Source organism: Aphelocoma coerulescens, chromosome 2 (assembly GCF_041296385.1).
Source record: "Aphelocoma coerulescens isolate FSJ_1873_10779 chromosome 2, UR_Acoe_1.0, whole genome shotgun sequence".
In the NCBI taxonomy this organism is placed as follows: domain Eukaryota; kingdom Metazoa; phylum Chordata; class Aves; order Passeriformes; family Corvidae; genus Aphelocoma; species Aphelocoma coerulescens.
The window spans coordinates 31,157,126-31,170,879 of NC_091015.1; the positions used below are offsets into that span (position 1 = coordinate 31,157,126).

Here is a 13,754-nt window from a genome sequence, read left to right on the forward strand (position 1 = left end):
CAGTTCTCCATTCAATACAGAAAAACATTTAGCAACTTGGCTGAGAAGGTTTTAATTTCCATGGGACCAAAAATGCCATAAGCTATGGAAACATCACTATGCTTTCGATAGTTATCCATTAAAAAGGAAAAATGCATTGTATAACTGGTTTTTGTACAACAGCAAAACCACACTTCATTTCTTCACACATTCAGGCTACTAAGGAGCTTCTGATCTTTACAATAACATAGAATCATAGAATAGTTTGGGTTGCAAGGGACCTTTAAAGGTCATGTAGTCCAACCCTGCTGCAATGAGCAGAGACGTCTTAAACTCTGAGTGAGATCATGTTGCTCAGAGCCCTGTTCAACTGGACCTTGACTGCTTCAAGGGATGGGGCATCCATCATTACGGCAGCTGGTGTGGGGTCAGTAGCTCTGACTGAGGAAGCTGTGACCAGTCCGGAGAGATGGTCCCATGGAGGATCGTCTTCCTAAGGCCCGGTGTCTTCCCTCAGCTGCTGGCAGGAGGGCCCATGCAGGAGCTGTCAGCTCTTTAGTGATTGTCAGCTCAGCTCTGCAGGGCACCTCCAGGCCAGACCAGGGAGAGAGACAAGAGGCCCACGTAGCTGTTCTGCACGAGGTAGCTTTATTGGTCTGTACTCCTGTGAAGGGGACGCCAGGGACGAGCATCGCTCTGCCCTCGCAGGGGCAGGGGGCTAGCTTTATAGGGATACAGGGGGTGGGTGTCAGAGGGTAAAGGCCAATGGGTTACAAAGGATCTGCATAGGGTCTCCCAGAAGATTCTGGGTCTGTCTTCTTCTCGTAACTGAAGAGTAGCTGCCTTCGCGGGGGCATCCTGCTGGGAGATCGAGCAATCTTCCTTATCTCAGCAGACGTGCCTCCAGGGCAGTGGCTGGGCATACCCCACACATCATCTCTTTGGGAACTCTTCCTGTGTTTCACCACCCCCACTGTAAAAAAATATTTATCTCTATCTAGTCTGAATCTACTCTTTTTTAGTTTAAAATCATTACCACTTGCCCTATTTCAACAGAGCCTGCTAAAACGTTTGTCCCCATCTTTCATATAAGCGCCCTTCAACTACTGAGAGGCCACAATAAGGTCTCTCCAGAGCTCTCTTATCCAGGCTAATCAACCTGAACTCTCTCAGCCTTTCATCATAGATGTTCAATCCATCTGATCATTTTTGTGGCCCTCTGCTGCACCTGCTGCAACAGGTCACATCTTTCTTGTGCTGAGGGCCCCAGTGCCGGATGCAATATTTCAGGTGGGTTCTCACAAAAGTGGAGTAGAGGGACATAAACACCTCCCTGGACCTGCTGACCACACCTCTCCTGGACCAGAACACAGTTGGCTTTCTGGCCAAAAGTGCATACCTGTCAGCTCGTGACCAGCTTTTCATCCACAAGCACCCCAGTCCTTTTCTGAAGTGTCCTCTCAATCCTTTCATCCCCCAGCCTTTATTGATACTAGGAATTACCGCAGTAGAGCCACAGGAGCTTGGACTTGGCCATACTGAACCTCAATGCTCACCACCAGACCACTGCTTGAGCTTGTCCAGGTCCCTCTGCATAGCATCACCCCTCTGGCATGTCAACCACACCACTCACCTTGGCGTCATCTATATATTTGCTCAGGGCACACCTGATCCCAATGTGTCTGTGTCAATGATGAAGGTATTAAAGGGTATTGGTCCCAATATGAACCCCTGAGGGACACCATTTGTCACCGATCTCCACCTGAACACTGAGGTGTTAACCATTACCCTCTAGACACAGCCATCCAACCAATTCCTCATTTGAACAATCTGAACTGTCCACCCATAAAATGCTTCTCTCTGCAATTTAGAGATAAGGATATTTTGGATGACTCTGTCAAAGCCTTAGGGAAGACCAGAGAGGCAATATCCATAGCTCTTCTTTGTTCCACTGATGTAGTCACTCCATCATAGAAGGCCTCTAGGTTGGGTGTGCAGGACTTGCCCTTGGTGAAGCCATAATGGTGCTAATCCCCTCCCTGTCCTCCATGTGCCTTAGTAGGCTAAGAGGATGTAGGTCTAAAATATTATTTTATTCTCAAATTGATAAATAACACCCTACAACTCATTAATAATTATTTTTACATTGACATTAGTCACTCTCCTAAAGTACAAAACTCATTCCATTCATGTCGAGATGGTAATGGTAATACATCATCAGTTCTTGATTCTGTTTTTGTACAGGAGTCTGACAGGACAGTGAGAGCTCCCCAAAGCACCAAGCATACAATGAAAGCAGAACTTCTAAGAACACAGAGGATAACTTCAGATGACCCAGTGTATAAATATTAATCAAAAACAGTCTTGTCACTGATGCAGCCTTTGCAGCTGGCTAAAATCAGTCTTTGAATATAACAAAGAGGACAAAGACCACGTGTAAAATATTCTATACATGGCAAAACCGGAGGAGATAACAAAACAAAAAGATAATTGCTCCAAGAGAAAAAGTGCAAAGAAAGGTCAGAGTGGGCAGAACCCTGCCAGCATTCTGTTCCCATTCAAGTACACCACACCAGAACTTCCTATTTATCCACCCAAGTCTTCCTTTACCATCAGTGGAGGGAAACAGGTAGCTTTTGGTTTGCCACCCACCAAGTTTTGCTAATGTAACTCAGCAACCATAGATAGCAAAAATAAGTGGGTGAAAGAACAGGATCCACAGGGATCTGTGTCTTCTGCTCCAGCCTTCCGCTACAGTAAGAGTCATAATGGCAGCACGAGAGGAACAGACTGAACACAACACACAGTGTTTTCTGTCTGGGAGTATTATTTTGACTGCCTCTGTGAGTAGGAGACCACGAGACTGAGTAGCACTGTACAGCTGTATTGGCATGTAAACTTTGTTCAGGTCCTTGCTAAAGCTCAGAATAAAGTAATGATGTTAGACAGCTTCCAGAAACCAGCTTTTAAGAATGCCATTTCGACTTAGTCCTTTCAACATAACAGACTGTACTTTCAAATCTAGTTTATGTTAACTAGAGAAAAAAATCTTTGGATGTGCCTTCTTTTTGTAAACTTTCAATAGAAGAACTGACAAGTTCCCCCCCCCCCACCTTCCTGATTTCTTTTTCATGTAAGTATTTTTCATTTTAGTTATGTTGTTTAAAATGCAATGTTGGCAATGAGATATTGCTAGAGGCTTTGGACTGATGCCTTCTGAAGCTTCCACTTTTCCCAGCTTTTACTAGCTGTAAAAAAATTGTTTCTAGAAACATATAATTTTAACTGCAAAATTACTGCAAAAACATAAACTGAATTTAATTGGTTACAAAGTAATATTTTGACATAATCAAGGAATTGTTTAGGGGGTTTAAGGCATAATTTATTAGTTCTGGTTAAGGTACACATTTTTATTCCCACAGGCAAATAACAAACTGATTAGTTAGTGTAATAAAGCAGTTTATTTGTCTGACAATTGGCAGCTAGAAGTGCAGCAACTTACTTGATCAATTGCCATTTTAAAGAACATTAAAGCCTCTCATAATTATGTTATCCATATGGTATGCAGACATAACAATACAGCATTACCCCTGTTAACACAAGTTATTCAATATGATGTTTCTGCCAGGTTCTGTACCTTTCTACATAACGCAAGAGGAAGTAATTACTTTTTGTACTGAAAGATTGAAGAACTGACATCCTTTTAGATATGCAAAGAATTTGACCATAGGAAGAACTAAACATGATAGCTGCTCTTGATCAATTTTTTTTTCTGATATTCAAAACCATGCATACGAGTTTTGAGAAAGTCCTAGCTTTCCAGTTAGTTTTTCAGAATTCTGTAGTTCTCAAGTGGAGACAGCCACCTGTCTCTGGGAAGGTGGTTTTCCAATTTGTTACATAAAATGAAATTCTCCTCATGCTCCTTAATTCCATTACTTTGCCAGGTAGCATCAATAGCACCCATCTCTTAGAGATTTAGAGCACACATCTCTCTGAAGGCCCAGCCTCACTGAATTCAGTGGATCTAAGCCAACACAGAAAGCCACCACAGAGCAAAGGAATATCACACACATTTCAGACAAACGTTATACAGTGGAAAAGACTATTACACATGTACACTATCACCTTTTTGAGATCAAATGATACTTCAGTGATCTAGGTAAGGAAATATTTACCAGTCAGAAGTTCAGATGAACTAGAGTACACGGACATGAGAAGGTCAATGGAGATTACCTTGGTTCCCCCTACTTTTTTACTGAAAATACCTTACCTTTCTTTTAAAAAGAAAACCAGGAGAAAATATTGCATTAAAATCACAAAACTTTCAAGAAAAAAGTGAACAAGTTAAACACAAATTCAAATGAGATATGATACACCTTAACATGCAAAGACAACACAAACACATTCCGGAAAGTTATTCTCATTTCAACCCAAAACCAGTACAATTACCTCCATTCTTCTACCACTCTCAAAGAATCACATTTAAAACTGATTTACAAAGAGGATTTATTTTAAAGTCTTTGGCAGAGAATCAATTCTGGAATGCTATTTTGTGCTTTATGAGAAAGGTCAAAAACCTTGTTAAAATTCAAGCAGAATTTAAGTTTTAATGACTGGAAACTTATGTTCTATATCACTGAAAACTATAGTGCAGAGTTTATATTTTATTGCCATTTCTTATTGAGCCTATCTACAAAACTACAGGCCTACTAGGAAGAGGCTCGATATATTTAGATTTCCAACAGAGTGTTCTGAGAGGCTTGATATAATTCAATTTTCATAATAAAAATTTTAAAAAGCTATATATTGCCCTCCCACACTATGAACTTTCAAAAAAAGGTGTAGGAGCACTAAGGAAACACCACGGTTCATTCTTCAGACTCATTATTCCACTGTCAAAATTGTGAACCACCTGTCAATTAGCTTATCTTTCACCACATTTTCTGGAAAAGACAAGCAGTGGTACATTTTCCTAGTTTTCTAGTACCCAAAAAATCTGTTATCACTAATGACTTCTACCTCAAGCCATGTCCTTGAAGCAGGGAAGCATTATGCTATCTTATTAATGGAGAATTCAAGAACAAATTAAAGATAGCAAATTTTGCAAACAAGCCTGTGGCTTAGTTGTGATTTCTTACATCTCTGACTTAGCCAGTTTATCTAACAGTTCCTCCTGTTGCTGCTGCATGCCTCTCCTACCCTTCTACTTGCGTAACACAACTTCAACCAACGCTTCTCCTTCATATATCACTTACTTTCTCAGAAATCTTTTTAGTTTCTATGAGTAATCCCAGTCCTCAGATGCAGTGATAAACAGAAGAATACCCAACCTACAGCTGGAGGCTTCCTACTTACCAGCAGTTTGCAATGCTCACAGGTTCTAAAACAACTTAGCATTAATACAGAGACAGTTTTTTTGCTGCTTATTCAGGATTTGCATATAAGTTTGAGACAAAAACACAAAGCTTACAAGTCAACCAATGCAGTACACTCTTTGGCTATATTAGTAATCACTAACAGAACTGCTAGCATTAGGTGATAATTCTGCATGGAAAAAAAGGTAAACTGTGATTACATAATCTACCTTTCAACTAACAAATTGCTGATTAATTCAATCTCTCACTGACAGTCTCTATGGCAATAATTATCCCCTGTAGCAAAATAATACCTGCGGCATTTAAAAACGTCAACCTCCCCCACCTGACTTCTCTGCATAATTGGGAACCTGGATCTGTTCTACTTAGAAAATACCCATCACACATTAATAGAATTGCTAGAAAATTCCTTATTTATCAATCATGATTTTATGCTGTACAGTATAAAGCACATTGCAGAGTTACATTGCTGTATAGTACATACCCCATGTTCTTTAGCAGCTATAACCACTTTTGCAACAATATCTTCTTCAACAAAAGGCCTCACAGCATCATGGATAATCACTACTTCTGGCTTCTGGAGCAAATGGCTGGAAAATTCATTCTCTGCAAATACTTTCAGTCCGTTGAATATTGACCGGTGACGAGTTATTCCACCTTTTACTACTGTAACTTTTTTGTGGCCGTATTTTTCAATTATAGTCTTCATTGTTTCAGTATTTTCAGGAGAGACCACCACAATAACATCAGATATCCAACTTATCCTAGAAAAACCAGCACAAAACCAGAGAAAGTAGATATGAATGACCAAATAAAAGTGGAGCTATATGAAACAAAGAAATTCATTACAACAAATATTCAAGGTGGCTAAATAAAGCATCTCTCAATATACTCAAATCCATGTTTTTGTACTCCACTCCTTAAGGGAGAGCTATAACAGATTTATACCAATAACACTGGAGTTCTGTGAAGGGACTTCCTTCCAACAACCACTTTGCAGAGGGGCACATTCTGATAACTCTTCAAAAGCCTTCAAAACATTTCTTACTTCAGCATCATTCCTAACTTCAAGCAGAACTTCTAAATCAAACAGTGACAGTTTGCTAATCAGTTTCTAATAAACTGGTAAATCCTGTGACCTGGTATACTCCACGTTCCAGTGAAGTACACAGTGTACAAGGGAATAAGACAATCAAGAAAAAGTCTGAAAAAAGATCACTATCAAGACAGGCATGAGCAGTAATTTACAGAATGGTAGTGAATGAAAACTGTAACACTTTAATATTGACAGGAAACATTATACTGGTAGTTTGAAAAAAATACATATTTATAAACACAAAGGTTTCTGCTTTAGGAAGCTAGAAAAATGTAAAAACATAGCTGTGCTAGTTAAGAATATCATATCAAAAGTACATTTTTAGAGATGTCCAAGATTTTACTGTTAGTATCAGTCAAGCTCTACAACTGAGGGGTTGTATGGGAAGAAGTGGATGACCCACAGACCACATGATTAAAACCAGTCACAACTGAAGCTAGGTTGAAATCATACTTCTGTCAAAGTATCTAGGAATACAAATTCTAGTCATATGTGGCATACTGTACTTCAAAACAACAGAAATACCGTAATTCAAATCCATTGTAGTGTCTTATTTTTGAAATGCCTATGTAGAGAACATAAAAACAAAAAAAAAATTGTGTTCCCTTTCTGTTGTCTCCACAGATGGCAGAAGAGCTTTTTAGCAAGTCAGACAAGAAACTCATCAGATGAGCAATGATTAAAAAAAAAATTACGATGTTAAAATTACCCATGGGTAGCTTACACATCCAACTGTGGAGAGAGACAAGTACAATACACTGTCACAACTAAAACTAGCAAAACTACTGAAACTAATTTTGCAGACACCAGCAGAACTAAGGTACTAAGAACTAAATATTTCCAGCTAGAAAAATCAGAGTAAGAAATTCACAGTTCAGAAATACACAGGCTCAGGATACTGATTTCTGCAATAACACATGAGTAGGCATTGCCTGGGAACTATCCTTACTTCAAAAGCAAAGTTATCTGTGTTAGAACCAGTCCCTTAGAACTACGTGTAACAACAGAGCATCTTCCACCTTATGTACGGAGAGGGGGGGTTGTAATTAGTAATACATGGAAATTGTATTCAGCTAATTGTAAAATAACTATTTAAAATAAAGTACTATTACCATTCTTCAAAAGAAAAATATTTGTCCTTATGTTCATTTTAGTATTAGCAAAGGTAGAAAACACAGCCAAACCAATATATTCTCAGCATTCTTTAAGTATTGAAGTAGCTCAAATGTGAAATCTGAAGTCATGTGGTTTCAAGTTTCATTTCAACTTGTCACTCACCACAGGTCCATCCAAAGGTTTAAAAATCTCTCATATGATTTCTGGCACACATTTAGCTACAAAATGTAGCACTTCTGCATGACTTTAGCTTGGAACTAGGGCAAACTAACTGGATTCATCTCAGTTCTTCTTTTAAATACCGAGAGTCAGTCATTTAAACAAAGCAAAATTCAAGAAGAGCTATTTCACACTAAATGAGAACAAGAGCTCTGCACTTCTATTTGCAGAAAGACTGTAGCCTTATACAGTACCCAGAAACTGGACGGTCTGCACAGTCACTGTGACTGTGTAAGAAGAGCACTGACATTGCCCTTTCTGGAGTTAAATGAAACAGTTTATGAGGCAACTGGGTAGTAGTACACAGCATCTTCTGAGAAGAGGGGAAGAGAACACAAGTACTGGCCAGCCTGTGATAAATCTCTACACAGAGGGGTGGAATGGCTCAAGGCCTCCAGTGGTACAATACACCAAAAAGTGACAGGATGCGGTCACAGCTCCACCCTGTGTCTGCATAAACACATTTGTAAACTTGAGTATGTCCTCCTTAAACTCATTCCGGACCCACATTCTGTAATTAGAGCTGGGATTTAGGGATGTAACATATTCATGTAAGAGCATAAGTATATCCTCTAGATTGACTACATACAAAACAGCTTAGGTTTTGTCCCACTAAAACTCATGGAAAGTACTAATCCAGTAAAGTATGCCACAAATCTTAATAAATGAGAGCTGTGCACCATACAGGTTGCTTGCTCTTCTGAAGATCTGCTTATGGAAATGTTGCAAAATGTTTTAAAGAATTAGAAAGATATCAGCATACACTCAATCTGGCAGTAAATGAATCTTATTTCTCTCCCTCAATTTGTCATATCCTTTCCTTTAGAAAGATTTCATACTAAAATAATAACCTACTCAGGACCTGCTCAAATACAATTTAAAAACACAATTTCAATTTTAGAACTGTAATATTGGATCAAGCTTCAGAAAGAATCAGCACAACACATGAAAAAGATCACAATGCTGTACCCCAACATGCTTTAACAACACACAATTCTAGTGCTTCCAATAAACCACAGGCTGTGGTTCCAAAGTGGAGAATCAAGTCTGACCAAATGAAGCAAAATGACAAGCCCAGTTACAATCACTTTACAACTGCCTTGGGAGGACCCCAATACTAGCAGAAAGCAAACAGTGAGGCAGAAAAGGACTATATGTTTGTTTCCTGCATCTATCCTTCTTGTCATCACCTACAGACAGATTTATTGCCTAGTAGAAAATAGTACTGTTCCACTAAATTTCAAACAAAAGTACAAACACTTACACTAGCTGAGTTAGAACTGAAAGTAGAGGAGCTCATTAACTCAGCAACGGATTAAGCTATTACTTCAAAACAGGCTGCAGAGGAAATGAAATAAACCCACTTTGAAACTGTATCCCCTAAACGGCATGCTGAAGTCCAAATGTGACCCAGGTTTAACCCTCTATCAGTTCACTGGCATAGAAACCAGTGCTGAAATCTGACATAAGGCTTAAATACACTCAATCTCCTGCAACAAACTATTCAATATAAACAACTGACACCAGCAAAACAAGGCCAGAACCAGGCAGTCTCTGCTGAGATGGCTTTAGCAGTGTTAGACAGGATCTTTCACTGCCACAGAAACTTTCAGAGGTGCAAGATTAATCATTATATTACTTTTGCCAACCTTACCAAAAAAACAAATGAGAAAAAGATGTATCAAGAACAAAATGCATTTGCAGAATGCAAGCATAACTTCTTTTTGCTCCATAACAGCTTTGTTATGAATTTATTGATATATGAAAAAATATATTAATACAAATATATCTCTTACAGTACAAAAATGGAAGCAGGAAGCTTTTATGGCATATTAAGAAAGTCTGGAGGATCTCATGTACAGAAGCCACCCAATGTTTTCCAGAAATAAAATGCTCCCTATGAGTCAGACATGATAAAAAAGATACCTCCATAAATTTGCTATAACTATTTTTCGCTCATAAGCTATTTCAAAAATAAGCTAATGATAATGGAACAAAAAGAACTATCAGAGTAGAACCATTTAACAAAACTGTAATTGTGTGACCTATAGAGCCAGTGAATATGCATCAGTCAATGGAGAAAAATACTTGGCAAATAAACTATACAAGACACTTCCAAAGAGGTGCTCCTTTGGGAGCTTCCCCAGGGGACTTAAGAGACGTCCACCTGTTTTGAGATACTACAATAAAGTAAACAAAGCTGCCTGAAACCTCTATGAAAAATTTTAATTCTGCCAGCGAAGATATTAACTCTGCTTTTCCTCTTTTATAACTACTCACTGTACTTTCAACAACTGGTGAAATATGAGCACAGCAAGAATAGCAACAGTGTATTTGTTCCACAATGATTTTAAAATCAGTCTTTACCTTAGTTTGTTTTCCTCTCTATAGCTTTAGTAAAATATGCATGCACATGTGCATACAGAGCTAGGATTCCTCCCTGTCTCAGAAAAGGAACTGAAAAAGTTCTATTCTAAACAAACATACACACACACCAAAAAAAAAAAAAAAATCAAATGAAGAAAGAACTCTGATAGTTGCTACAGAAGCAAAAACAAGGAATGCCATTCTAAATCAGTTGAACTTGTTGCAAAAGCCTTGCATAGTTCAACAAAAGCAAGAACAAATCCAGAGGAAAAAAGAGACATTGAAGTTTTCTAACACACTTTAATTTTAGTCTGAAGGTAGGGCCTGACCTTCCTATCAGTGCCACTGCACTGGCAATTAAAACCAATGATTTTTCCTTACCCTAGTTCTGCTCGCCTCCTCTTCCTCAGGGTATCATCTGTGATTATTATTGGCAGGCCAGTGTTCTACATGCTGTTATCCTATGCAACAGGACGCACTGCTTATTCATTCATGTCTGCCTTTGTCTCATCCGCCCAGTTTTCCACATTGATATTCAGTCTCACTACTTTCAGCTGAACAGCATAAAAATATTTTTCTACTGATCTTTAAAAACCACATGCAAAGCAGCTGCACATCGTTGAACTGTTCGTGTATTTCATGTCTATACACTGCTACCTTTTTTTCAGATTTAAAGAAGCTCAAAACCAGTGGCAGTAGCTGAGATACTCAGTTCAGTTGAAGTTATTACAGGCCACCCATTCAATTACATCAGGTGAACAACAGACATGAGAAGATAGAATCAAGCTAAACACAAAATCTGCCACTTCTGGGCAGATTATGGGATGAACTGCAGTTCCTCAATTTTACATTTCTGCACTTACATTCGCACAAAGTAAGAACAAGGTACATCCTTTGCAGTTTCAGTGCCAGAAGTAAAAGTGTTGAGATGAAAATGAAAGCCATCCCAAGCTTTGGAGTACATCTGTTCCTAGCTGCTCATACACATCTATACCAGTCAACACTCTAACTCAGCAGAGGTGGCAGGAAGCTCTGCCTGCCAGAGCACTGGCAGCAGTTATTGCACTCCTAAGCAAAAGCATCAAGCTGTTACCTTCACAATCAACTTGGTTAAACTGTACAACTAGAAATCAACCTTCTAATTTTTCACAGCTTTAGGACAAATATAACGCTGTTGCTCAAAGTATGGCTATTTTCTCAGAGCTTACTGGCAGTAAAAATAGGGGGGGTTTTTTTATGCATAACATTTCCTTCCCAAACCCCCCTCTGTTCTCTTTTCCAGGTCTCCGATACACTGAGTGAGGATATAATTCTTCTCTGTAGATTCCCATGACATTTTGGCAGAAATTACAGCCGTGGCAAGCTTTGGATTGGACGCTTTGCTTACTGATGTGCTTAGCTTTGCCACTGGCTACTGTTGAAAATTAAATAAAGAAAACAAGCAGTACTTCTTTCATAAAGTAACAAGTGACCTGAGGGAAGCCTCTCTGGGTGGGAATGGAAAAAGAGTCCCAACTGTGATGTGTACAAGTTTCCATGTGTCAAGAACTTTGGGAGATGCTGGCAATTTTATTTCTTTCACCAATCTCCACTCCTCCCCATTTATTCTCTCTAAGCTAAAGGTTTGTTTTCCTACAAGTTACTGCAACATATCCAGAATTCCCCTTGACACCCTGCTCCTACCTGCTGTGTTTCAAGTGACACTAGATACAAGACTTACATTATGTTAACATTTGACAATAATATATTAACTGTCAGTCCCATGCCTAGAACTCAACAGCCTTATGAAAAGGAAAAGCCTGGCTGCTAAGAAATCCCATTACTTTAATCCATTGCTCCAACATAGAATCATAGAATGTTAAGGGTTGGAAGGTACCCTAAAGACCATTTAGCCCCAACCCCCCTGCCATCAGCAGGGACACCTCCCACTAGACCAGGTTGCTTAAGGCCCTATCCAGCCTGGCCTTGAACTCTACCAGGGTTTGGGCATCCACAACTCCCTGGGAAACCTGTTCCAATGCCTTACCATTCTCACAGTAAATAATTTCTTCCTAATATCTAACCTAAATTTCCCATCTTTCAATTCATACCCATTACTCCTTTTGGTATCACTACAACATAAACATGGAAAAGTTACAAAGGAAGCTTCACTCTACATAAGCCATCAGTTTCTAGTCCAACTATAACTTAAATATTTGTGCTTTAAACTTCCTGCTGATGCAAGGTATTTTACCATGGGCAAAAGTGGAGTATAACGCAGTGCTGTACACCAGTGAATTCATTCATCTCATCATGAGGATGTAGATCATTTTTCGAGGCCTTTGGACATTATAAAGATCATCTCTAGTGGCAGTGGCAGTAGAGATCTCTTTTCAGGGCTGATGGATAATGCTATGACTGTCTCCAACAGCTGCGGTGGGCTCATAGCTCACCAAACCAGCCACTGTAGCTACACAAACCCTCGAGCTTCGAGGCTGAGGGGCCTCGAACAGATGATCTCCATGGGGCCAAGGAATGCGGCACACCCTCGAAGCATGGGCAGGGCTGGGGAAGGAGGGCGGAGAGCCGCCCGGGATGGCGGCGCTGGAGCCAGGCTGGGGTGGGGGAAGCGCCAGCTCCCGCCCGGGACTTCCTCCCAGGTGAGGGGGCCCACACACACCTCGTTCCCTGCCCGGTCTGACCGGGAGGGGAGGGACGGAGACACACCGCAACGCAAACTAGACTCGCCGGGGGTGCCAGGACCTGAGCGAGGGCAGCGGGGACTGCCTGCGGACTCTCCGGAGCACGGCTAGGGCCGGCAGGAGCCCGCGGGGCGCGGTCGGGAGCCGAGCGGCGCCGGGCTCGTTACCTCTCCATGGCCCGCACCGCGTAGCTGACGAGCGGCCTCCCCTGCACGGCGCAGAACTGCTTGGGGGTGGCACCGCCCAGGCGCTCCCCGCTCCCACCCGCCGGCAGCACGGCCGACACCGACAGTCCGCCGGGCGCGGCGCCGCGGCTGCCGAGCTCCATCTGCGCTGGGCCCGGCGGCGGCTCCGCTCCGCGCCCCCCGCGGCAGGAACAGCGCAACTGCCCGCCCGCCTGCTTTATTCGCCCACGACGTCCGCGATCCAAAGAATCCAGCGCCCGCCCGCCCCCGGCGCGCACGGGCCCTACCGCTCGCCCCCCCCGCACTACGCAAGCCCTCGCAGAAGCTCCCCCAGCCCCATCAGCCCCGCAGGAACGACCGGGCCGCAGCAGGGAGAGCCCGGGGCAGCACTACACGGCTACAGCGGCCACACAGCGGCACCGCCCGGGCACCGCCGCCATGGGCCCTTTAAATGCCGGGGCGGGGCCGCACTGAGGGGCGGGGGAGGCGCGTCCCGCCCTGTCCCGCCAGGAGCCGCGGAACGGGGCGGGGGGGTCTGGGCCCAGTGAGGAGACGCACACAGCGCGTGTGGCGCCGAGGGAAAAGTGGGCTGAACCGTGGGCCTTCCCTCTGCGTGAGAGCCCGAGAGCTGTCTGGGGCCACCTGCTGAAACGTGGTGATTGTTTCCGCTCATCCTAGGAGAGGGAGATTGGAATAGCATCATATTGGAATTCTTAAGGTTGGAAGACCTCTT

At 41.9% G+C, this 13,754-nt stretch overlaps 1 protein-coding gene across 1 annotated transcript in view; it reads right to left on the bottom strand.

The window, feature by feature from the left end:
* Window positions 1-13,461, bottom strand: part of LOC138106399 (D-ribitol-5-phosphate cytidylyltransferase-like) — a 111,426-nt gene extending 97,965 nt beyond the window's left edge. The window contains 2 exon segments of the mRNA XM_069006949.1: window positions 5,842-6,121; window positions 13,004-13,461. Coding sequence (XP_068863050.1) covers window positions 5,842-6,121; window positions 13,004-13,461 — 738 coding nt within the window.
* Window positions 13,462-13,754: the final 293 nt, after the last annotated feature.